This window comes from Phyllobates terribilis, unplaced genomic scaffold (genome assembly GCF_046119375.1).
Source record: "Phyllobates terribilis strain yellow unplaced genomic scaffold, ASM4611937v1 Scaffold_1__5_contigs__length_1240528914, whole genome shotgun sequence".
NCBI lineage: Eukaryota > Metazoa > Chordata > Amphibia > Anura > Dendrobatidae > Phyllobates > Phyllobates terribilis.
Genome location: NW_027362761.1, coordinates 984,294,735 through 984,321,487, shown reverse-complemented (window position 1 = coordinate 984,321,487; position 26,753 = coordinate 984,294,735). Strand labels below are relative to the sequence as shown.

At 41.2% G+C, this 26,753-nt stretch overlaps 1 protein-coding gene across 16 annotated transcripts in view; it reads left to right on the top strand.

Annotated features, from left to right (window-relative positions):
* TENM3 (teneurin transmembrane protein 3) overlaps nt 1–26,753 on the top strand; it is a 1,704,102-nt gene that overhangs the window by 803,241 nt on the left and 874,108 nt on the right. For 13 of the 16 annotated variants that reach the window (XM_073643373.1, XM_073643362.1, XM_073643462.1 and 10 more), the window contains one exon: nt 18,993–19,100. The exons of the other annotated variants lie outside the window; for them this stretch is intronic. In XM_073643373.1, the coding sequence (XP_073499474.1) occupies nt 18,993–19,100 (108 nt within the window). The remainder of the gene's footprint in view (nt 1–18,992; nt 19,101–26,753) is intronic. 16 annotated transcript variants of the gene reach the window in all.

Below are 26,753 nucleotides of genomic sequence, written 5' to 3'. Positions count from 1 at the left end.
TGTCTCTTTCCTCATGTGCAGGCATTGCAGGACCTTAGGTATCCATGGTTACGACGACTAGCAAGTAGCTAACTAACTGTCACTATATCAGTGGTCATTACCATGGATACCTGAGGTCCTGCAATGCCCTGCACATGAGACATAGCGAATCAGAAAAACTATACTACATTTCTAATTGGAGGTATTTGCTAATATTATTATTATTATACCTACTACATATTGGGATAGGATCTTGGAGATGGGAATACCCCTTTAAAGCCTAGAAGGGTATTGTATTATAGGTTCACTCAAAATGTAACTTTTAAAGAAATCTAAATGGAAAATGTCCAGTAGCTGATCCCAGTGTAACATCTGGCCAGCTGTTCCAGCGAGCTGTGTGTGACATTGAACATGTACAATGAATTAGCACATACCACGCATCCTTTTTTTTAATTACCCATACATTGTGATGTAATTATAAACATTTGGTTAATATTTCCACGTTATAGGCTGAATAATTCATTATCCGACAGTTCCGATGGCAACAATGTCTCAGAGTGAACTATAATACTTGACATTGAAGAATGCTTTCTATCCACCAAACTGAATTAGCTGCGGAAAGTGTCTGTCTGGAGGAAGGAGGACTGTGGGTGATAATAAGGGTGATAATAATAAGAACCTTTATTTTCCTGTCGTTGTGTTTGTATAACGTAGGGATGATAGAATAAAAAATGTGCTTTTATTGAAAGCTTCCTCGAGGGCTACACTTTAACTCCTTTCAGAACACTGGAAGTGAGAGTGTATTGACTGTGAATGGGAGGCATCTGCTATTTACTGCACTGTCAAGGTAGAAACTTTTTCATTTGCTAGAAACAAGCACCTGCTGTTGTGGGAAAAGAGGGTCAGGCTGAGCGGGGAGAAGGTGTAGAAATCTTCCAAAGGACAGAAGATTTATAGGTTCTTAAATGAGCCCTTATAACATTTTAAAGGTTGCTTTCAAAAACATTTTTCCACAAAACTATAATTTTGGAAATACGGAGCAGAAGAGAAACAGAAGATAAATCATAACTCAGGTGCAATGGAAGGAGTGCAGATGCAGAAGACTATAGCTGCAGCTGAGCAGGATGTATACACTACGCTGTACTGACTACAGTATGCCCATAGCATGTAAAGGTAGGTTCGCTCTCATTTAAAGAGTATTATTAGTGATAAGCGAACGTGCTCAGATAATGGGTTATCTGAGCACTCTCGAGTGCTTACCGAGTATCCTCACCGTGCTCGAAAACTATGTTCGAGTCTCCGCGGCTGCATGTCTCGCGGCTGTCTAACAAGGGATTGCCTGTTTATTAGTTAAGACATGCTGCCGCGGTGACTTGAACATAGTTTTTGAGCATGCCAAGGATACTCGGTAAGCACCCAAGTGTGCTCGGTTAACCCCTTAACCGAGCAGGTTCGGTCATCACTAATTATTATATTCTTTTTTTGTTTAGCAAAAATGTATCTTTTTTATTCATTTTGTTCAAAATATGTGGTCTGCTGAAATCCTCAAAAATATTTATTAGAAGCTCACAGTTACTGTTCACATCACTTTTTTCTTTACTTCATATACACTATATGTCAGAAATAACTAATGATCTACAGAAGTAACAATTTTTAAAGAGAACCTGACAGCTGATACATGCTGTCCGATATAGGGGCATTGGCTGCATGATTTCAGCCAGGTATGTTTGACTCTGAAATGCTGTGGCGTTTCAGAGGAAAGATACTTTAAAAGCCGCCGGGAACCTGAACCACTCAGGAGAATAGACGGACAGGTGGGTCCCCAGCAAATGGTCCATGCCTGCTCCTTTAGAGTGACTGGTCTCTCCCTATATGGGCATATTGGGAGAGACGTGTCAGGAGCCGCCGGGGATCAGCCTAGTCTCCCGAGCGTCTTGGTCCTTGGCGGCAGCAGAGTATCAAACTTACCTGCCTGAGATGGTACAGCCAGTGTCTAATACATGCCGCCTGTGGATTGGTCAGCATGTATCAGCTGTCAGGTTCTCTTTAACTTGACCGCTGATACACGGTTCTACTAAGGTAGTTTGCTGTGTAGTATCAAAGTATTTGCATGGGGTTGGCTTTTTAAAGCAAAATGCATTAGGGTTAGTGAAGAATGCATTTGTAGCGGATTTATGCATAAAGTATAGCCACACCAAGCAACTCCCAAATCACAATCGCATTGCAGCAGTTAGCTTAGAGCTTGCTACATCTGTATATGTTAAACAGAAGTTGTCACAAATGTCTAAGTCATGAAAAGCTATTGAAGCTCATCACATATTCTTCACATCAAGTAACCGTCACTTTTATGTTATTTTCTTTACTCGGCAGAATTAAATAACATAGTCTATTCCCCTATTCCATAACCTTTTTGATACACCAAACTTACAGATGGATGCCCAAAGGGACACTCTTTAAGCCTCTGTCTGACAATTAAAATCTATGGACATATTTAGTGTGTATATCAGGAGTTTTACCTTCTTGAGGTGATAAGGGGCATTTATCATAATTAAATAATCGAAATAACTAGCTAAAAAGACTTGTAATCCTGTAATGTAAATTGTGGTAGACTTTGGAGAAGATGGGATACTTACCAGACTATATGACTATATGATATTTGGAGCTGGACTTTATTCTTATATGCATGGGTGTTTTGTATGGTTTTGTATGAGTGAAAAACTTTTCACTATAGGTCAATGAAAAAAAAAAGGTTTTCTAGCATACAAGCTAATTGTAAAGAAAGAAACAAGATATGAACAGGGTCTAACTGCGCAGTCATGTGGACATTGTTACTTATATGCTTGTACGTGAAGTAATGCTTAACTCATGTACAAATTGAAGTAGTAGACTTGATTATGATGGGTGACAGGCATAATGAGGAGCGTTATACATGAGTGGAGAATAAAAGAGTGTATGTACAGTATATACTTGTTTATACCTATACAGGTTATGTGACCCTGATGACCAAAGTGAGTTCTTCATAGTCCTCACTGACAGTAGAAAGTTTAGAATAAACCTTTCCTTGTTCTCTTCTCTGAGAATATGGAGATAAATGAGAAGAGAGCAGAGAAGTGTATTTATATATACTTATTTATAGTTTCATATACAGGTTGTGCGACTCAGATGACCAAAGTGAGTTCTTTATGGTCCCCACTAACAGTAAAAGGGTTAGAGAACACCTTCCTTTGCGCTCTTCTCTGAGACTTGAATGACCATTGTGAGTTCTTCATAGTCCTCACAGATATTATAAAGGTTAGAGAACACCTTTCTTTGCTCTCTTCTCTGAGACTTGAATGACTATTGTGAGTCCTTCATAGTCCCCACAGATATTACAAAGGTTAGAGAACACTTTCCTTTGCTCTCTTTGAGACTTGAGTGACCATTGTGAGTTCTTCATAGTCCCCACGGACAATAGAAAGGTTAGGGAAAACCTTCCGTTGTTCTCTTCTTTGAGAAGAGAGATATATGAGAAGAGAGCAAAAAAAAGTGCAAGTACATATTTATTTATACTTATTGTATATAGGTTGGGAGACCCAAATGACCAAAGTAATTTTTTTTTATTACTCCACATATCAGGAGAAAGGTTAGAGAACATTTTCTTTTGATCTATTCTCTGAGACTTGGATGACAAATGTAAGTTCTTCTTAGTGCTCACTAACAGTAAAAAGATTGGAGTAAACTTTTCTTAGATCTCTTCTCTGATGTTTGGATGACCAGTGTAAGTTCTTCCTAGTCCCCGCTGATAGAAGAAAGGTTAGCGAAACCCTTCCCTTGTTTTCTTCTTTGAGATCTATTAATATTTTTGTATATGAATAACAAAATTGAGAATGGTTCTTCTGGGGCTTGTAATAACTGAGCCTTAGAGTTCTGTATGTTCACATTTTATCATTCAAGCCAGTGCCGTATCTATGATGTATCTCAGGAAGGACAAGGACAAATTCTTATAAAATGACTTCTTGCAACTGGAATCCATAATCTTGTAGCACTGGGATTTATACTGCTCCTACGCTACCTCCTAGTATCATTTTAACTTGCCGGCGATTGCATTTGTATGGGGAGCAAACACATTCAGATTTATATGTCCAACAATAGGAAACTGAAAAGGGTCAATTGCCATAAAAATAGGTCACATGCATATTTTAAACAAGGAAAATTCATTTTCCGGCCATGAAATCCTATATTTCTGCCAAATAAAGCCTGCTTGCTATGTGTACCCCTTTTATCTCTGCGTGAACAAATATCACTGTTTAAAAGCAGCGTAATGCGATTCTATTTAACAGACTCTCATTTTGGGCAACATAATAATGTACAAATCAGTGGCAGAGCTAATATCATTGCATAGTGAGTGCGTTCTGAAGTGAAGGCCTGACATCCGTCAGGGCTCACAGTCAAAGTCATTTTGATGAATCTGCCACACTAAATCACAGCATGAATTTCACTAACACATAGCCCAGCACATATTTCTTTTAAAGGCCTGGGTCCTGCTACATGTGAAACGAGATGCGGCAGGTTCTGACATAAAGAATAAAGATCAAACCGTCTAGACTTCCTACAGTGATGACATTGATGCAGAAATCATTAACACTCTAAGCTTTTTGCAGTTGTGATAAAATATTTAGAAACCATTCTGCTTTTGCCAACTGCACCACTCTTTACAGTACACCATGGCTGGCATATTACTGCCTTCAAATATTTAATAATGTTAGTAAGGTCATGTGAATGTGCTTTTTTGAGGAACCTGTGGGAAGCAGTTTTGTACTTTGATGTCACAGCCAAGCAGCAACAGGTGTAGAAATGCCATGCACAGCAATTTCCTATCACGACCTCTTGGGCAACCGGTTGCTGCTTTGGAAATTGTTGTATTAACAGAAGCATAAAGTTTAGATCACGTGAAGTAATTATCCTCCTCTACTCTTTGGTCAGACCTCATCTGGAATACTGTGTCCAGATCTGGGCACCACATCTTAAAAAAGAGATGAAGAAACTGGAGCTAGTTCAGAGAAGAGCGACCAGAATGGTGACTGGTCTGCAAACCATGTCCTATGAGGAACGGTTGCAGGATTTGGGAATGTTTAGTTTGCAAAAGAGAAGACTGAGAGGAGACTTAATAGCTGTCTACAAATATCTCAAGGGCTGTCACACTGTAGAGGGATCAGCTTTATATCATTTGCACAAAGAAAGACTAGAAGTAATGAAATGAAACTGAATCGGAGAAGATACAAATTAGATTTTAGAATAATCTTTTTGACAGTGAGGGTGATCAATGAGTGGAACAGGCGGCCACGAGAGGTGAAGAGTTCTCCTTCAATGGAAGTCTTCAAATAGAGGCTGGACAGACATCTGTCTGAGATGGTTTAGTGAATCCTGCATTGAGCAAGGGGTTGTACCAGATGACTCTGGAGAGTGTCCCCTCCAACTCTAATATTCTATGATTCTTTGATTCTAAGAAATTCTGTCCTCCTTTTAATATCACACTCATGCTTCTTTAATGTATGAAGAACAAGTTTTTCAAAGGTAAGAAAGATTCATGGCCATAAAATAATATGGGATACATGTGCCCATGTTGGAAGGGGGGGCTGGTCATATCATTTAATGTGTTTGGTGGTGTCTCATCACAGTAGATGTTATGGAAAAAAGGATTAGGCATGTTGAGATTCCAAATGCTTATTTATTTTTGTTCTTTAAGGACTGGTATTTTGTATATACTGTAATTTATTCCTTTTTGATTGGATAGGGAATTTCATATTAAATGGTGGGAGTACAACCGCTAAAACTCCACTAATCTTCAAAATGGGGCTCTGCAGAGCCCTGTCTGAATGGAGTTGAAGTCAAGCATGTGAAACTGCGCTACACTCATTTTGTATTTCTCTGCTGGATATTGTTGTGCACAGTATTCAGCCTTTTCTGGCAGCCTCATAGAGCAAAGGTGCAAATGTTTTACCTCTAGCAGATTCAGATAGGTCTCTGCAGAGATCAATTTACTAGATTAGTTGGGGGTTCTCAGCTATTGGTATTCCAGCGATCAATAAGTTATCCCAATCCTATTGATAGCTGCAATACTTGATACAACCCCTTAAAGAAATATAATCTGCAATATAAACCATATTGAGAATGCTGACCAATGAGGGGCCAAGCAGAGAATTCCTGTGTATGGGGAGCTTGGGAAGAATAGCTGATGAACAAACTTGTGCATGGCCAGGTCATGGCTGCATTGTATTGGCCTGGGAGGCAGGTTGCTGCAGGAGAAACTAAAATATGGCAAGTTAGGGCTGTTCTCACTGGTGTTCAGAGATTTCTGTGGAACTTTCTGGTATTTTTAGTAGAAAGAATAATGCCATATGCAGCACTGTTGTTGTCGTCATATACAGTCCTTCTCATTGTTATTGGCATCCAAGAAGTTTAAGCACGTAATGTGGAATATTTCTTGAAAAAAATTAATCAAGTGAAAGTTTTTTTTTGTATAGAACACTCTTGTTAAATATAAAAGAGCAAATGATAAACAATAATTTAAAACAAACACAATGGGAGGAAAAGTTAGAAAAACCTAAAAAGTTTGCTGTGTCACTGGTATTAGCACCCTTTACATTACTTTAGAATGGAAACACATTTTGACTCGACTGTGGTAAATCACAAAAGAGATTCACCTGTGATTAATTGTCGGTGCCTATGTGACATGAATTAGCCAACTTCAGTGTTTTGAAAAGCCACATGGTAGGCCCTGTTCCTTTGTCACAATGCTGAAGACAAACGAGCTGTCTGAGGACTTCAGATCTGCTATTATTAGCAAACACTAGATTTCCAAAGGGTATAAAGCCATCCCCAAAGACCTTGGTATCCCAGGTTCAACAGTGTGAATGTTATTAAGAAGTTTTCCAAGCATGGAACCGTCAAGAATCTCCCTGGATGTGGGCAAAAGAGGAAAATTGACAAGAGATGTCTTTGAAGGTTGGTGCGAATGGTGGAAAAAACACCACATCAAACAAGGTCTGCAGTCCAACCTTGAACAGTCTGGGGTCATGGTTTCAACAAGTACCATATGCTGCACACTAAACCAAGCCGAGTTTTATGGGCGAAGGCCAAGGAAGCAACCATTGCTGAAGAAAAGACATAAAAAGGAACAATTGATCTTTGTCAAAGAGTACCTTGACAAACCACAATCCTTCTTGGAAAATGTTCTGTGAACAGGTGAAACAAAAATAGAGCTTTTTGGCAATGCAAAGACAGTTTGTTTACAGATGGCGCAATGAAGATTACAAGGAAAAGAACACCTTGCTAATAGTTAAGCAGGGTGGAGGATCCATAGTGCTGTGGTGTTTCTTTGCTGCGTCTGGTCCTGGAGGCCTTGACTGTATCATAAGAATCATGAAATCAGAGAATTATCAAGAGATTTTAGAGCGAAATGTCCCACCTAGTATAAGAAAACTTGGTTTGAGTTGAAAATCATGGGTCCTCCGACAAGACAATGACCAAAGCACACATCCAAAAGTACACAGGCATGGTTTTAAAATGCCCAACAATGAGTCTCTTTGGGGTGAGCTGCAATCTGCCATTGGGAGAAAGATCCCTGCAAACATTGAAGAGCTTGAACAAACTGCAAAGGAAGAGTGGGAGAAAATTCCAGCTGAGAAGTGCAAGAAGCTTATAGATGGCTACAAGAAAAGTTTGGAGGCTGTCATCAATGCCAAAGGGTGTTCAGCCAAGTACTAATTATGGGTGCCTTTATTGTTGCACATGCTGTTTCTTCTGTTTCTTCTTGGAAATCGCAACATGGAAGTTGAAAAACAATGTTTTATTGTTGTGTTACAACCCCTGGCAAAAATTATGGAATCACCGGGCTTGGAGGATGTTCATCCAGTAGTTTAATGTTGTTGAAAAAAAAGCAGATCACAGACATGGCACAAAACTAAAGTCATTTCAAATGGCAACTTTAGGGCTTTAAGAAACACTAAAAGAAATCAAGATTAAAAATGTGGTACTCAGTAAGGGTAATTTTTTCAGACCAAGCAGAGGGAAAAAATTATGGAATCACTCAATTCTGAGGAAAAAATTATGGAATCACCTTGTAAATTTTCATTTCCAAAACTAACACCTGCATCAAATTAGATCTGCTCGTTAGTCTGCATCTAAAAATGAGTGATCACACCTTGGAGAGCTGTTGCACCAAGTGGACTGACATGAATCATGGCTCCAACACGAGAGATGTCAGTTGAAACAAAGGAGAGGATTATCAAACTCTTAAAAGAAGGTAAATCATCACGCAATGTTGCAAAAGATGTTGGTTGTTCACAGTCAGCTGTGTCTAGAATCTGGACCAAATATAAACAACATGGGAAGGTTGTTAAAGGCAAACATACTGGTAGACCAAGGAAGACATCAAAGCATCAAGACTGGAAACTTAAAGCAATATGTCTCCAAAACAGGAAATGCACAGCAAAACAAATGAGGAACGAATGGGAGGAAACTGGAGTCAATGTCTGTGACCGAACTGTAAGAAACCACCTAAAGGAAATGGGATTTACATACAGAAAAGCTAAACATAAGCCATCATTAACACCTAAACAGAAAAAAACAAGGTTACAATGGGCTAACGAAAAGCAATCGTGGACTGTGGATGACTGGATGAAAGTCATATTCAGTGATGAATCGCAAATCTGCATTGGGCAAGGTGATGATGCTGGAACTTTTGTTTGGTGCCGTTCCAATGAGATTTATAAAGATGACTGCATGAAGAGAACATGCAAATTTCCACAGTCATTGATGATATGGGGCTGCATGTCAGGTAAAGGCACTGGGGAGATGGCTGTCATTACATCTTCAATAAATGCCCAAGTTTACATTGATATTTTCGACAATTTTCTTATCCCCACAATTGAAAGGATGTTTGGGGATGATGATATCATTTTTCAAGATGATAATGCATCCTTCCATAGAGCAAAAACTGTGAAAACATTCCTTGAAAGAAGACACATAAGGTCAATGTCATGGCCTGCAAATAGTCCGGATCTCAATCCAATTGAAAATCTTTGATGGAAGTTGAAGAAAATGGTCCATGACAAGGGTCCAACCTGCAAAGCTGATCTGGCAACAGAAATCAGAGAAAGTTGGAGCCAGATTGATGAAGAGTACTGTTTGTCACTCATTAAGTCCATGCCTCAGAGACTGCAAGCTGTTATTAAAGCCAGAGGTGGTGCAACAAAATACTAGTGATGTATTGTAGTGTTCTTTTGTGTTTGTTTTTCATGATTCCATAATTTTTTCCTCAGAATTGAGTGATTCCATATTTTTTTCCCTCTGTTTGTTCTGAAAAAATTACCCTTACTGAGTACCACATTTTTAATCTTGATTTCTTTTAGTGTTTCTTAAAGCCCTAAAGTTGCCATTTGAAATGACTTTAGTTTTGTGCCATGTCTGTGATCTGCTTTTTTTCAACAACATTAAACAACTGAATGAACATCCTCCGAGCCCGGTGATTCCATAATTTTTGCCAGGGGTTGTACTTTGATTGCTTTAAACCACTAATTAAAAAATCCTGAGGATATAACTTTGATGCATTTCCATTTACTTCTGAAGATATTGTACAGTCTATGAAAAAAATTAAGGGGTGCTAATAATGGTGAGCATTACTTTATACTGGAAGTCCGATGGAACCCCAATAAAGTTTCCATGATACACTGTCCATTTGGATTAACACCTTAAAGACCGTGGGAATTTCCGTTTTTGCGTGTTCGTTTTTTGCTTCTCTTCTTCTCAGAGCCACAACTTTTTTATTTTTCCGTCCATATGGCCATATGAGGGCTTGTTTTTTGCGAGATGAGTTGTACTTTTGAATGACACCATTGATTTTACCATATAGTGTACTGGAAAACAGGAAAAAATTACAAGTTTGCAGATACCAAACATGTAAAGGTTCTTTTTTATTTAGGTGGTGAAAAAAATTCAAAGTTTGTAAAAAAAAATTAAAAAAAAATTATGCCATTTTCTGAGACCCATAGCGTTTCCATTTTTCAGGATCTGGGGTAGGTTGAGGCCTTAATATTTGTGCGCCGAGCTGACGTTTTTATTGATACCATTTTGGGTTAGATACAATGTTTTATTGCCCATTATTGAATTTTATTTAATGTTTGTTTAATGTTATTGCCTGTTATTTAATGTTGCGGTGACCAATAAAATGTAATTTTTTTTTTTTTTTATCATTACGCCGTTAACCAATCAGATTAATTCTTTTTATGTATTGATAGATCGTGTGATTCTGAACGTGGCGATACCAAATATGTGTATTTTTTTTTTTAATTGTTTTATTTTGAATAGGGCAAAAAGGGGGATGATTTGAACTTTTATTTTTAAAAACTTTTTTTTGTTTTTACTTTTCACTTGCTTCAATAGTCCCATTAGGAAACTTAAAGCTGCGATCATTTGATCGTCTTTGAGACACACAGCAGGGCTTCAGCCCTGCTTTGTGTAACAAAAGTGCTCATCTGCTACCACGGAGTGGCGCTCATAGCAGTTCAGCAGTGACCACCACGGGGGTCTCCTGCAGAGCCCGGTTTGTCATGCCAACTCATCGGTGCTTAGCGATCATGTGACAGGGGTGTCGATGGGGGAGCTAATGATGCTTATCCGGTTTGCGCAAGTTTAATGCCGCTGTCAGAGATTGACTGCGGCAGTTAACTAAATAACAGCCCCGGCTGGATCGCGACTCCTCCCATGGCTGCTAGGGGCACATGACAGCTGATCAAATCAGCGGTCATGTGCTGGAAAAAGTGTGGGCTCAACGCCGGAGCCCGCACCGAAGAGGGGGACGCGACCTATGACGTATAATCATAGGTCGTTAAAGGGTTAATTGGAAAATGGACTCATTACACCGGAGATGAGTTTATTGGTTGCTCTGATGCTAGTGTTGACCTTAATAATCCTTGGGTTAAGGACAGTCCCCCTAGTTGTTTCTCTTCTGAGATGGAGATGAACAGAAAAAAATAGACTTCAATAGGTCTATATGGTTTACATGGCCGACTGCTTTGGCTGCTGTGCTAAGTAAGATACAGGTAAATGTCTTTGTTTTTTGTCTCATACATTTCTAAGTATGGTGTCTCTTTAAAGTAATCCTGGTAATGGTATATGTAGCATACTATTACAGTTTAGTCACGGTGCTCCACTCAGCTCACCACAGAGCTGCTGTCAGGAAATGACCCTTGTATGTGGGCATTTATTGCTACACAGCTGCTCTTTAAAAGACGTATGGATGTTTTAGTGTTAGCCATAGGAAATATAATTTTCTCAAGCAAAATCCTTGGCGTCCAACTAGCTGCGCTTTAAACGTTCTCAAGGTCACTTGGGAAGCTCGAACAGATCTATTGAACAGACAATAAATCTTTCTAAACCTCACTTAAACTGAGCTTATTGACAAGCTTATAGGCATTTCTATATAAAGCAAAAGTCTTCGGGAGACACATTTTTCTTACCCTGTGTAAGAGTCACCTGCCATGAACGTGTCATAATACAGTATTTTGGCTTACTGGGAGTCTTCACGTCTCACGTCACGTCAGCGAGAGGGTGTTTGGGCTTTTTACTTAGTGCTGAAAATATGGAAAGAAAATCAACCACATCGAATCCCCATTGATGTGCACTTGGAATAAATGAAATATCAATACATCATTTACATTCCATAGCCTTGCCCTTGTGTTTGATTTCGTTACCTTGACTGGTTTCTCATATATTTAATATATTACCTTGACTGGTTTCTAATATATTTAATATATTGCAATGCCATCAAATCTGTGCTGTATAATTTTGTAAGTTTCATGGCACCTTTTATTCATCGTTTGTAATTTCTTGCCCCCACAATTTGTTGCACTGAAGTTTTAAATTATTTTTGACTAGTCATACACTGGTACGGCCAACAGCTATTTCTTCCAAATGTCCGTATGCATTTTATCAGTGGGGAAAGAGGGTAAGAGAACAAAAGGATCCGGCAAGTTATAATCCATCGATCCTTTTCTCCGCATCAGGTCCCTATTCACATTAGATTGTTGGCTCGTTCTGTCAAAATTGGCAGATTGACTGACATTAATTTCATATGTATAAGCAATTTAGGGGGGATGATTATTTATGCTTATCCCTTAGTTGCCAACAGTTCCAATCTTGTGATCAGAGAGAAAAAGAGCAGGGTTTATGTAAACGTCACCATTCTTGGGTGATCCCTAGAATGGGGCTTGGAGGTCCCAACTTCAGGAAATAAAATGTTAATAATTATGTCAGCATAGATTTAGTAAGGGCACATCCACATTGCTTACAATATCATATGACTGCCTGATCTTTTTGGTTCATAAAAAGAAGTTCAATGAAGACTGTTTCATATTCAGAACAATAGATGAGGGAAGTAGAGCAATACCATAACACTGAAGGTCTTTCACAGTATGTAGAATTCTTGGCACCAACCAGTATTGTCATTATTGCTATTTATTCCTTAAAGGGTTTATCTAGGACCAAATTATTATTATTTTTTGTAAATCAGAAGTTTATTGATGAGGTAAGTTACAATAAATGCGAACTTTGAAAATTAGACTGTCATACATCATAATGTCGCAATGATATAAGCTTTTTAAAGTATGTGACACTTATAATTAGATATCCTTTAAAGATGTAAAGTTATATTTCAATATAATCGGTGATAACCAAATATATAAACCTTAATAATACATTGAGAACATAACAATTAAGAAAAGAAGGTGAGAGAAAAAAGAAAATTAGTTGTAGAAGGGGGAAATTAAGAGAACAATAAGGAGGGGAAGAAGAGAAAGGGGAGGGAAGGGGGGAGGGTTAGATCTATCCTCCGGCAAGGCCTCGGCCCTATAAATCCAGTGGGTGGGTCGAGACCATTCAATTAAATAGTATGACCAATTTATGAAACTTAGTGTAATAGATGTGGGATGTTGGGTGTTTTCTGTTTTGATATGCGGGTTGGTGTTTAATTGAACCATGTGCCCAGTCCTGGGGTTTCCCTAAATGCAATCCAAGGAGCCCAAGTGTTATAAATCTTATCAGAGTTTCCGCAGTTTGGCCTATTAATTGTTCCATTCTATATATATTGTTGAGTTCAGACACAAATTCAGAACGTGATGGCGGTTTCTCTTGTTCCCAGTACCGAGGAATCAGGTTCCTGATAGCTGTAAGGAAATGTCTGAGCAAGCGTTTCTTAAATCTAGATATTGAAATGTCACTTAAGGATAATAAGGCTAGTTTCATAGAGGTTTGAATCTTATGTATAGAAAGTTTGTTGTAAAGTTTGAAAATAGCCAACCACAGACTCTTAATAGGCGGACATGACCAACATATATGTGTGTATGAGCCTCTATCTTCTAAGCATCTCCAACAAATATCTGAGGCTGTAGTGAACATAAAGTGGATGGTGGTGGGACATCTGTACCGATGACCTAAATGTAAATAAGAGAATTTTGGATTGGTCCTCTGGTGATGGAGATCTTACAAGATCATTCTCCCATTTTAAAAAGAACAGGGGAGGACTATGTAAGGCTGTTTCACCCTCTTGATATAATTTATATAGTAAAGAGACGGTGTTGTCCGGAGGGTTCTTTGACAAGCATAGAGTTTCAAAGGGGATGAGTGGTCTGAAAATATTAGTATGTTTAACCATTGCGTTTATGTAGCTTTTTAACTGTTCATAGAAAAACCATGAACCTACAGGAGGATCTTCACCGAGAAAATGTCTTGTAATGATCTCGTTCCGGATTGATTGATGTCGTCATATAGGATAGGGTGTGTATCTTTATTTTTTATTTATGAAGATTGTTTTGTTGATGCCTGCTGGAAATGCTGGCTTGTCATAGACTGGTGTTAATGGGCCAGGTATGGTTGATATGTGTAAAGATCTATTGCCCTGTCTGATGAAAAGGATGAGATTTTTAGTTAGGAATGGAAAGGCGCCACCAATTTCATCTGCAGTTCTCATGGACCATTGGACCGCCAATGGATTATAATAGGACAAATCTTTTTCTATATTAACCCATTTATTATTGTTTCTATGATGGAATAAATCTAGAATACATGTTCCTAGTGAGGCATGGCTATAAAGAGAGAAGTCAGGTAGGCCTACTCCACCGACCTGCTTGGATCTACTTAAGAGGAAGTAAGACAAGTGTGGGCGGTTATGGGACCAGACGAATCTAGTGATCGCTTTCTTGAGTCTGGAGAAAAATGAAGCAGGAAAATAGAGCGGAATTGTTTGGAATAAATATAGAAGGCGTGGCAGAAGATAAATAATTTTTTTAATATGAGCCAAAAAACAAACTGGCAGATTGCCTGTTCTATCTGGCACTGGCTCAGAGAGGGCACAGACCGCTCCTGCTGGTGATTCAGCTACTCCAAATCAACAGAGCAGCTCTTATTCTTTTGGTCTGCTCTGCCGACGGGGCGTGACTGCTGACATCATGCTGATTGACAGCAGGCTTCCCAAAGTTTGATCTATGTTTAGAAAAGGTGATCATTATCAGATTGCTGGGGTTCTGACTTCCGGCACAATCACTAATTATCTGATGAAAGAGGCGGAATTTCCGCAGCGGAAACGCTTGTTAAAGCTAGGTAATCCGCACCCCATGGTCCCCAGGGGGATTCCGCATGTTCTATGCACATGCTGCGGATTTTTCCGCAGCGTTTATGCTGCGTACAAAAATCCGCAGCATGTCATTTAATTTTGCGGAAGCGCAGCGGAACTCCCGCCATTGACTTGCATTGAAACGCATAGAAACCGCGACTGTACATTTGTACAAGCGGCTTCTATGCGTCTCTATGTGCGGATGGTACCCAGTTCTGGAGGAGAGGAGACTCTCATCCAGACCTGGGTACCATTGTACCTGTAAAAAAAGAATAAAATAACAAATAAAGTTATATTCACCTGTCCGGCGGCTTCTCTCTGAATGCCGGCATCGCTTGAGGACTTGCGGTGACGTCACAGTCATGTGACCGCAGGCCCTTCACCGCTCTGTCTCGCGATATGCCGGCAGCCGGGAACCAGACAGGAACGAGCGCTGCAGCCACGCCGGGGCCTCGGGGGTGAGTATAGCTTTATTTGTTTTAATTTTTACGGTCACACTGTATAAATCCATGCTGTTTGCATGGATTTATACAGTGTGACCTAGTTGTCAAGCACTTTCCAAGTGATGCTATCGCCTGGAAAGCGCTTGTCAATCTGCATGCGGAAACGCATGTGAATAAGCATGTGGATCCACATGTATTCTGCAGGAAAAATGCATACACAATCTGCATGCGTTTTTTCTGCCAGGGAGATGCAGAAATGCTGCAGAAATTTTCTGCTTCATTTCTGCATCGTGGGCACATACCACTTCTTTGTTTAACAGGACCAGCTCTTTGCATTTTTCAGTGGTTGTGCCTTGTAGTTCAGCTCAGTCCCATTCATTTGAATGAGATTGCGCTGTGAAGATCTTACGTACCAGACAAAGCCACTACCAAATATATGAAGATGTGCCGATAAACAATCAAGAGGCCACAGCATAGAGTATTGCGTCTTTTCACACAAATGATCAGTTGGGGTGCATGGGATAATACCCCCACCAATTTGATCTTAATGACCCAATCTAAGAATATAATGAACAATATGATATACTATGGTATTGTACAGGGAGTTCTCCATGCCATATTTGGATGCCTATAAGTTCTATCTAATCTGACCACCTTTATAGTTAGGCACTACAGTTTTGCTCCATACTGTTTCAGTAGTACAAATGCACTGCAGGTATAATGTCCCTGATCTGCACTCTTTGTAGCATAGAACTGTATTTACATACCAGGAGGAGAATGAAATTAATGCTTAAAGTGACTCTATCAGCATTATTTAACCCCCCAAAACTATTTGCATGCTCATGTAGCTCTTTCAAAATGAAGTCCAGCAATCACTTTACATGGCCAGTCCATTCCTCCATTATTGAAAAATCAGCATTTAAATTGATATGCAAATGAATCTGTAGATCTGAAGCCTCTATCACCTTAGCTCCATTCCCCACCCAGCTCCACCTCTTTCTGCTTTACTGATGGCTCCTTTGCCTGAAGTCACACAGGATAGAGGCTGTCAGTCAAGCAGGAGGAGGTGACGTTCGGCGGGGAATAGAGCTGGAGTGACAGAGACTTTACATCTACAGCCTCATTTGCATATCAATTCAAACAGTCATTTCTCAATAAGAGAGGAACAGACTGGCTAAAGGTATTGCTGTATTTGCCTTTGAAAGAGCTTCATGCTCATATAAATAGTTAGGGGTGTGAAATCTTGCTAACAAATTCCCTAAGAATGTAAAGGACTATAGACACAACTGTGATTTACAGTACAGACCAAAAGTTTGGACACACTTTCTCATTTAATGTTTTTTCTGCATTTTCATGACTATGAAAATTGTACATTCACACTGAAGGCATCAAAACTATGAATTAACACATGTGGAATAATATACTTAACAAAAAAGTGTGAACCAACTGAAAATATGTCTTATATTCTAGGTTCTTCAAAGTAGCCACCTTTTGCTTTGATGACTGCTTTGCACACTCTTGGCATTCTCTTGATGAGCTTCAAGAGGTAGTCGCGGGAAATGGTTTTCACTTCACAGGTGTGCCCTGTCAGGTTTAATAAGTGGGATTTCTTGCCTTATAAATGGGGTTGGGACCATCAGTTGTGTTGTGCAGAAGTCTGGTGGATACACAGCTGATAGTCCTACAGAATAGACTGTTAGAGTTTGTATTATGGCAAGAAAAAAGCAGCTAAATAAAGAAAAACGAGTGGCCATCATTACTTTAAGAAATGAAGGTCAGTCAGTCCGAAAAATTGGGAAAACTTTGAAAGTGTCCCGAAGTGCAGTTGCAAAAACCATCAAGCGCTACAAAGAAACTGGCTCACATGAGGACCGCCCCAGGAAAGGAAGACCAAGAGTCACCTCTGCTTCTGAGGATAAGTTTATCCGAGTCACCAGCCTCAGAAATCGCAGGTTAACAGCAGCTCAGATTAGAGACCAGGTCAATGCCACACAGAGTTCTAGCAGCAGACACATCTCTTCAACAACTGTTAAGAGGAGACTTTGTGCAGCAGGCCTTCATGGTAAAATAGCTGCTAGGAAACCACTGCTAAGGACAGTCAACAAGCAGAAAAGACTTGTTTGGGCTAAAGAACACAAGGAATGGACATTAGACCAGTGGAAACCTGTCCTTTGGTCTGATGAGTCCAAATTTGAGATCTTTGGTTCCAACCACTGTGTCTTTGTGCGACGCAGAAAAGGTGAACGGATGGACTCTACATGCCTGGTTTCCACCGTGAAGCATGGAGGAGGAGGTGTGATGGTGTGGGGGTGCTTTGCAGGTTACACTGTTGGGGATTTATTCAAAATTGAAGGCATACTGAACCAGCATGGCTACCACAGCATCTTGCAGCAGCATGCTATTCCATCCGGTTTGCGTTTAGTTGGACCGTCATTTATTTTTCAACAGGAAAATGACTCCAAACACACCTCCAAGCTGTGTAAGGGCTATTTGACCAAGGGATAGAGTGATGGGGTGCTATGCCAGATGACCTGGCCTCCACAGTCACCAGACCTGAATCCAATCGAGATGGTTTGGGGTGAACTGGACTGCAGAGTGAAGGCAAAAGGGCCAACAAATGCTAAGCGTCTCTGGGAACTCCTTGAAGATTGTTGGAAGACGATTTCCGGTGACTACCTTTTGAAGCTCATCAAGAGAATGCCAAGAGTGTGCAAAGCAGTCACCAAAGCAAAAGGTGGCTACTTTGAAGAACCTAGAATATAAGACATATTTTCAGTTGTTTCACACTTTTTTGTTAAGTATATAATTCCACATGTGTTAATTCATAGTTTTGATGCCTTCAGTGTGAATGTACAATTTTCATAGTCATGAAAATACAGAAAAATCTTTAAATGAGAAGGTGTGTCCAAACTTTTGGTCTGTACTGTATGTATTTTACTCAACATTTTGTTAGTTAGTTCCCACATTTCTCTTTTTTTCCCCTCAGTTACCTAAATACCAGAACCAAATCAGTACTTAAATTTGCCTATGGCAGCAAAGGGATTTTATTTCCTGGATTTCCTTTATATAATTATTCCTGATATACCTAGTAGACATGATCGTCTGCTGATAAAAGAGACTAGAAAATGCACAGATATTGCTGGTTTAGCTGGGAGCACGAATAACTGTCCAAATGTTTTGCCTAAAGCCCAGAAGCAATTAGGAAACATCCTGACAACAAATCCAGACAGACTCATTACTCATGATTTACAAATACTTTCCTGAGGACTGAAAAACACGTTTCGGACGTGTGTTTGGAAGCCTGAGGGCATAACTGGGGCATGCAACATTTCTCTAAATTAAATGGTAAGTGGTTGGTTTTAGAACAGACAGAGATATGCAAGAAATTTAATAGGTTCCACAGTGTGCAGATTTACACCCATTTGGGGCATTTTGGATATGATAACAATATTAATTATTCTCTTTTTGACAATCAGTACTTGATGTCACAGCAGGTTTTCGATAAGAGAGTGCACTTTTCCCCAAGTTGAGGTGCTGTAATTTATCCAAAACCTCTTTGCCTTGGGTTAGTGCCAATTATGAATATTATAATTACCTACAGACCCGATATTGGGTTGTAAGACAAAATATAGAGATAATGGTGGTTTACATTGCCCAGAATATAAGGCTTGGTTTAACCTTAATAGGACTTCCCAAAATAAGCTAAATTCAATACATCGACATTGACATTTTGTATTGCAAATAATATTCTAAATTTCATCCACTATATTCAGTCATTTCCACCAGACCCTTTTTTGCCTATTGATGGTTCCAACCTACCTAGCATATGTGATGGCCATGCACCTTCTTGCTACTTTATTTCATGGGCAGTCCTGAATGGCATAACGACTGGTGACCACAGCTATTGTTTCTGTTATATATAGACAGCGTGGTCACGATACAAGAAGTCATTGACAGCTGGGCAGAAGGAGGCCATCAGAACATGCAGAAGGGAGGATATGAGTGGAAAACGCACAACAACATGTTGCAAGGTATTTTATTGTTTTTAGCTTACAGAAAAACGATATGGCAGGTAGTAGACTTTAATATACTAATGTAGAATAGCATATTGGCTACAGATATGATGTGTTTTGTCTTTGGCATCTGTGCATGAGTCAGTTTTAACCCCTTAACCCCAAAGCCTGTTTTCTACTTCCTGACCAGGTCAAAATTTACAATTCTGACCAGTGTCATTTTAGATGGTAATAACTCTGAAATGCTTCAACGAATCCCAGTGATTCTGAGTTTTTTCGTGACACATTGTACTTTATATTAGTGGTAAATGTAGGTTAAAATTGTTTGCGTTTATTTGTAAACTTGTCAGAATTTTTGAGAAAATTGAAAAAATTTAGCAAATTTCAAATTTTCAATTTTTAAATCCTTAAACCAGTTAGTCATGCTGTACAAAATAATTTATAAATAACATTTCCCATAAGTATACTTTACATCTGCATAATTTTTTAAACATAATTTTTTTTGTTAGGAAGTTATAAGAGTTAAAAGTTTATCAGAAACATTGCAATAACCCATATGTGGCTGTACAGTACTGCTTAACCACACGGAGTGACTCGGAGTGGAAGGAGAGCTATTTGACTCTTGGAGAAAAATAGTTTGCAGACTCCATATACAGAGCCCCTAAGTGTCATAAGAGTAGAATCCACCCTCAAGTTTGGAAATTATACTCCTCTGGGAATTTATCTGCAGGTGCAGTGACAATTTTGACTCCATGTGTATTTGCCAGAAACAAACAGCAGTGAATGTTGTTGAGTGAAAATTGCAAATCTGCCATTGTAGTGCCTATACATTTTAGTGCCCATACATTGTAGTGTCCATATATTGTAATACCCATACTTTATTCCCAGCTTGTGCTTCGGGAGACATGGATCCCATAAATTAAGCAGGCTTTCCTCGCTACAGAAATGCCAAACGTGGATGCTAACTGCAGTTTAGGCACATTAGGGCTCAGAAGGGACAAGAACATATGGTTTTGGGAGCACAGAATTCGCTGGATATCTTTTTGGGAGTCGAGGAGCCATGACGCTTTTCCAAAGCCTTTGTGCTACCAGTAACATAGAAACCCCCTATATTTCCATTGACAGTTGACGAAACTGAGTGGGGACTAGATTTTTTTGTGGATTCAGTTGAAGCTTTTGTTGGGAACATTTTACATAACATTTTGGATCACATTTATCCTGCGTTCTACGCTGAGCACTTACGTCGGGGTTTATATCTAAATCTCCGAATAATATGATTCAGATGAAACCCCCGAGGGATCCATTCACTATAATGAGGCAGAAGAGTTACTCTGGACTCCATCTGGCCTCTTTTCAGCATTGTCCTTCTTTTCAGAGGTGTACAAAACTGTGGTCAACTTCACTTTTATGCACGCTTTAAAAGACGGACACCGCCGGGTCATATGCCAGACGGCGTCCACAGTGCCTCCATCTACCTCATTGCAAGGAATCTTCCACTGGGGGTTCCATCTGAATCACGTATTTCAGAGATTTACATGGAAACCCCGATGTAAGCGCTCAGCATAGAGCTCAGGATAAATGTGAGCTGAGCCTTACTGCGATCTTTGTGAGACTGAATGAACAAATCAACGTCAGGTGAAGAATTGGTTTTATTTATTTTTTATGCCATTTCTGGCTTTATTCTTTGGGTCGGTGTGATTACAGTGATACCAAATTTATATAGTTTTTTTTATGTTTGGCTGCTGTCACACACTAAAAGATGCTTTATTTGCAAAACAAAATTTTTGCATCACCATATTTTGAGAGCTATAATTTCTCTATATTTCTGCCAACAGAATCATGTGAGAGCTTGTTTTTTGCGGGACGAGTTGACGTTTTTATTGGTACCATTTTCGGGCGCCTGACATTTTTTGATCGCTTTCTATTCTGATTTTTGGGAGGCAGAATGAACAAAAAACAGCAATTCAGGAATTGTTTTTTTTTTTGTTTGTTTTTTTTGGGGGGGGTGGGTTATGCCGTTCAAAGTCAACTTTATTCTTCGGGTCAGTACGATTACGGCGATACCACATTTATATCATTATTTTATGTATCGGCGCCTTTACACAATAAAAACTCTTTTGTAGAAAAAATAATTGTTTTACATTACTCTTTTCTGAAAGTCAGCTTTCCCTGCCCTGATTGCTGATCTAATACTCTGCAATGCTTTTGCATCGCAGGGCATGAGATCAGTGAATTTTAGACACAGGCAGAAGTCATTTTAGCTCCTGCTCTGAGTCGGAGCTTACAGGGCACCGTACCTGGGTGACCCCGCGGCCATCTTTCGGCCAGGGTCACCATAGAGACCATCAGCACAACATGATCGCAATAGCTTTGTGCCGATCAGAGAGCAGAGGTAAATACCACTGCTATGCCAATTGATGTCACTGTCTATATTGACATCGGCATCAGAGGGGTTAAACGCTCACGATCGGCGCTTCCACTGATCATGGACATTGCTGCATGGTGTCAGCTCTCATATAGCGCTGACTTCTGCTTTTGATCACGCTGATGATTGTAGTGATTCTGTGCGATCATCACGCCATACATGTACATGTTTGCCGGAACACACCTCCCGCACTGCTATACATGTACAGTAGATGTTGTGAAGGGGGTAAACATTTAGCTGTTCGTTAGAAATTCTAATTCCATTACTTTATTGAAGAGGACTTCAAGAAGGAGGGACTTTAAATGGAATCTCTGAGTAGGATCAACCCTCTAAAGCCGTCTATATTGGCATCTAGGTCATAGGACGCTGAATAAACTGATACCTTGATATCTGTTTGAATATGTGTTATTTCAGAGAAATCCACATTTTTCTTAAATGTAAATGAGCTGTTTTGGACTATGACTGGACACTGATCTACCTGAGGATCTGCCTCCAAGGATTATTTTAAATGAAAGGGGGCATTACCAATGTGATGTGTAATGGCTGCTCTCTGCTCTCCAGATCTCACTGCAGAGCTGTGTGTGATTATACCTGACACATATGCAGGTTCCTTTCACTGCAAAGCTGTATGTGATTATATCTGACACATATGCAGGTTTCTCTCACTGCAGAGCTGTGTGTGATTATTCCTAACACATCTGCAGGTTCCTCTTGTTTCAGAGCTGTATGTGATTATACCTGACACATATGCAGGTTCCTCTCACTTCAGAGCTGTGTGTGATTATACCTGACCCATCTGCAGGTTCCTCTCACTTCAGAACTGTGCGTGATTATACCTGACACATCTGCTGGTTCCTCTCACTGCAGAGCTGTGTGTGATTATACCTGACACATTTGCAGCCTCCTCTCACTGCAGAGCTGTGTGTGATTATACCTGACACATCTGCAGGTTCCTCTCACTGCAGAGCTGTGTGTGATTATACCTGACACATCTGCAGGTTCCTCTCACTGTAGAGCTGTGTGTGATTATACCTGACACATTTGCAGGTTCCTCTCACTGCAGAGCTGTGTGTGATTATACCTGACACATCTGCAGGCTCCTCTCACTGCAGAGCTGTGTGTGATTATACCTGACTCATCTGCTGGTTCCTCTCACTGCAGAGCTGTGTGTGATTATACTTGACACATCTGCAGGTTCCTCTCACTGCAGAGCTGTGTGTGATTATACCTGACACATCTGGGGGCTCCTCTCACTGTAGAGCTGTGTGTGATTATACCTGACACATCTACAGGCTCCTCTCACTGCAGAGCTGTGTGTGATTATACCTGACACTTCTGCAGGTTCCTCTCACTGCAGAGCTGTGTGTGATTATACCTGACACATCTGCAGGTTCCTCTCACTGCAGAGCTGGGTGTGATTATAAGAGACACATCTGCAGGCTCCTCCCACTGCAGAGCTGTGTGTGATTATACCTGACACATCTGTAGGCTCCTCTCACTGCAGAGCTGTGTGTGATTATACCTGACACATCTGCAGGTTCCTCTCAAAGCAGAGCTGTGTGTGATTATACCAGACACATCTGCAGGTTCCTCCCACTGCAGAGCTGTGTGTGATTATACCTGACACATCTGCAGGCTCCTCTCACTGCAGAGCTGTGTGTGATTATACCTGACACATCTGCAGGTTCCTCTCCCTGCAGAGCTGTGTGTGATTATACCTGACACATCTGCAGGTTCCTCCCACTGCAGAACTGTGTGTGATTATACCTGACACATCTGCAGGCTCCTCTCACTGCAGAGCTGTGTGTGATTATACCTGACACATCTGCAGGTTCCTCTCCCTGCAGAGCTGTGTGTGATTATACCTGACACATCTGCAGGTTCCTCCCACTGCAGAACTGTGTGTGATTATACCTGACACATCTGCAGGTTCCTCTCACTTCAGAGCTGTGTGTGATTATACTTGACACATCTGCAGGCTCCTCTCACTGCAGAGCTGTGTGTGATTATACCTGACACACATCTGCAGGTTCCTCTCACTTCAGAGCTGTGTGTGATTATACCTGACACATCTGCAGGCTCCTCTCACTGCAGGGCTGTGTGTGATTATACCTGACACATCTGCAGGTCCCTCTCACTGCAGGGCTGTGTGTGATTATACCTGACACATCTGCAGGTTCCTCTCCCTGCAGAGCTGTGTGTGATTATACCTGACACATCTGCAGCCTCATCTCACTGCAGAGCTGTGTGTAATTATACCTGACACATCTGAAGGCTCCTCTCACTGCAGGGCTGTGTGTGATTATACCTGACACATCTGCAGGTTCCTCTCCCTGCATAGCTGTGTGTGATTATACCTGACACATCTGCAGGCTCCTCTCCCTGCAGGGCTGTGTGTGATTATACCTGACACATCTGCAGCCTCCTCTCCCTGCAGAGCTGTGTGTGATTATACCTGACACATCTGCAGGTCCCTCTCACTGCAGGGCTGTGTGTGATTATACCTGACACATCTGCAGGTCCCTCTCGCTGCAGGGCTGTGTGTGATTATACCTGACACATCTGCAGGTTCCTCTCCCTGCAGAGCTGTGTGTGATTATACCTGACACGTCTGCAGCCTCCTCTCACTGCAGAGCTGTGTGTGATTATACCTGACACATCTGCAGGCTCCTCTCACTGCAGGGCTGTGTGTGATTATACCTGACACATCTGCAGGCTCCTCTCCCTGCATAGCTGTGTGTTATTATACCTGACACATCTGCAGGCTCCTCTCCCTGCAGGGCTGTGTGTGATTATACCTGACACATCTGCAGCCTCCTCTCCCTGCAGAGCTGTGTGTGATTATACCTGACACATCTGCAGGCTCATCTCACTGCAGAGCTGTGTGTGATTATACCTGACACATCTGCAGGTTCCTCCCACTGCAGAGCTGTGTGTGATTATACCTGACACATCTGCAGACTCCTCTCACTGCAGAGCTGTGTGTGATTATACCTGACACATCTGCAGGTTCCTCTCACTGCAGAGCTGTGTGTGATTATACCTGACTCATCTGCAGGTTCCTCTCACTGTAGAGCTGTGTGTGATTATACCTGACACATCTGCAGGTTCCTCTCACTGCAGAGCTGTGTGTGATTATACCTGACACATCTGCAGGCTCCTCTCACTGCAGAGCTGTGTGTGATTATACCTGACTCATCTGCTGGTTCCTCTCACTGCAGAGCTGTGTGTGATTATACTTGACACATCTGCAGGTTCCTCTCACTGCAGAGCTGTGTGTGATTATACCTGACACATCTGGGGGCTCCTCTCACTGTAGAGCTGTGTGTGATTATACCTGACACATCTACAGGCTCCTCTCACTGCAGAGCTGTGTGTGATTATACCTGACACTTCTGCAGGTTCCTCTCACTGCAGAGCTGTGTGTGATTATACCTGACACATCTGCAGGCTCCTCTCACTGCAGAGCTGTGTGTGATTATACCTGACACATCTGCAGGTTCCTCTCACTGCAGAGCTGGGTGTGATTATAAGAGACACATCTGCAGGCTCCTCCCACTGCAGAGCTGTGTGTGATTATACCTGACACATCTGTAGGCTCCTCTCACTGCAGAGCTGTGTGTGATTATACCTGACACATCTGCAGGTTACTCTCAAAGCAGAGCTGTGTGTGATTATACCAGACACATCTGCAGGTTCCTCCCACTGCAGAGCTGTGTGTGATTATACCTGACACATCTGCAGGTTACTCTCAAAGCAGAGCTGTGTGTGATTATACCAGACACATCTGCAGGTTCCTCCCACTGCAGAGCTGTGTGTGATTATACCTGACACATCTGCAGGCTCCTCTCACTGCAGAGCTGTGTGTGATTATACCTGACACATCTGCAGGTTCCTCTCCCTGCAGAGCTGTGTGTGATTATACCTGACACATCTGCAGGCTCCTCCCACTGCAGAACTGTGTGTGATTATACCTGACACATCTGCAGGTTCCTCTCACTTCAGAGCTGTGTGTGATTATACTTGACACATCTGCAGGCTCCTCTCACTGCAGAGCTGTGTGTGATTATACCTGACACACATCTGCAGGTTCCTCTCACTTCAGAGCTGTGTGTGATTATACCTGACACATCTGCAGGCTCCTCTCACTGCAGAGCTGTGTGTGATTATACCTGACACATCTGCAGGCTCCTCTCCCTGCAGAGCTGTGTGTGATTATACCTGACACATCTGCAGGTTCCTCTCACTTTAGAGCTCTGTGTGATTATAACTGACACATATGCAGGTTCCTCTCACTGCAGAGCTGTGTGTGATTATACCTGACACATCTGCAGGCTCCTCTCACTGCAGAGCTGTGTGTGATTATACCTGACACATCTGCAGGCTCCTCTCACTGCAGAGCTGTGTGCGATTATACCTGACTCATCTGCAGGTTCCTCTCACTGCAGAGCTGTGTGTGATTATACCTGACACATCTGCAGGTTCCTCTCACTTCAGAGCTGTGTGTGATTATACTTGACACATCTGCAGGCTCCTCTCACTGCAGAGCTGTGTGTGATTATACCTGACACACATCTGCAGGTTCCTCTCACTTCAGAGCTGTGTGTGATTATACCTGACACATCTGCAGGCTCCTCTCACTGCAGAGCTGTGTGTGATTATACCTGACACATCTGCAGGCTCCTCTCCCTGCAGAGCTGTGTGTGATTATACCTGACACATCTGCAGGTTCCTCTCACTTTAGAGCTCTGTGTGATTATAACTGACACATATGCAGGTTCCTCTCACTGCAGATCTGTGTGTGATTATACCTGACACATCTGCAGGCTCCTCTCACTGCAGAGCTGTGTGTGATTATACCTGACACATCTGCAGGCTCCTCTCACTGCAGAGCTGTGTGCGATTATACCTGACACATCTGCAGGTTCCTCTCACTGCAGAACTGTGTGTGATTATACCTGACACATCTGCAGGTTCCTCTCAAAGCAGAGCTGTGTGTGATTATACCAGACACATCTGCAGGTTCCTCCCACTGCAGAGCTGTGTGTGATTATACCTGACACATCTGCAGGTTCCTCTCCCTGCAGAGCTGTGTGTGATTATATCTGACACATCTGCAGGTTCCTCCCACTGCAGAACTGTGTGTGATTATACCTGACACATCTGCAGGTTCCTCTCACTTCAGAGCTGTGTGTGATTATACTTGACACATCTGCAGGCTCCTGTCACTGCAGAGCTGTGTGTGA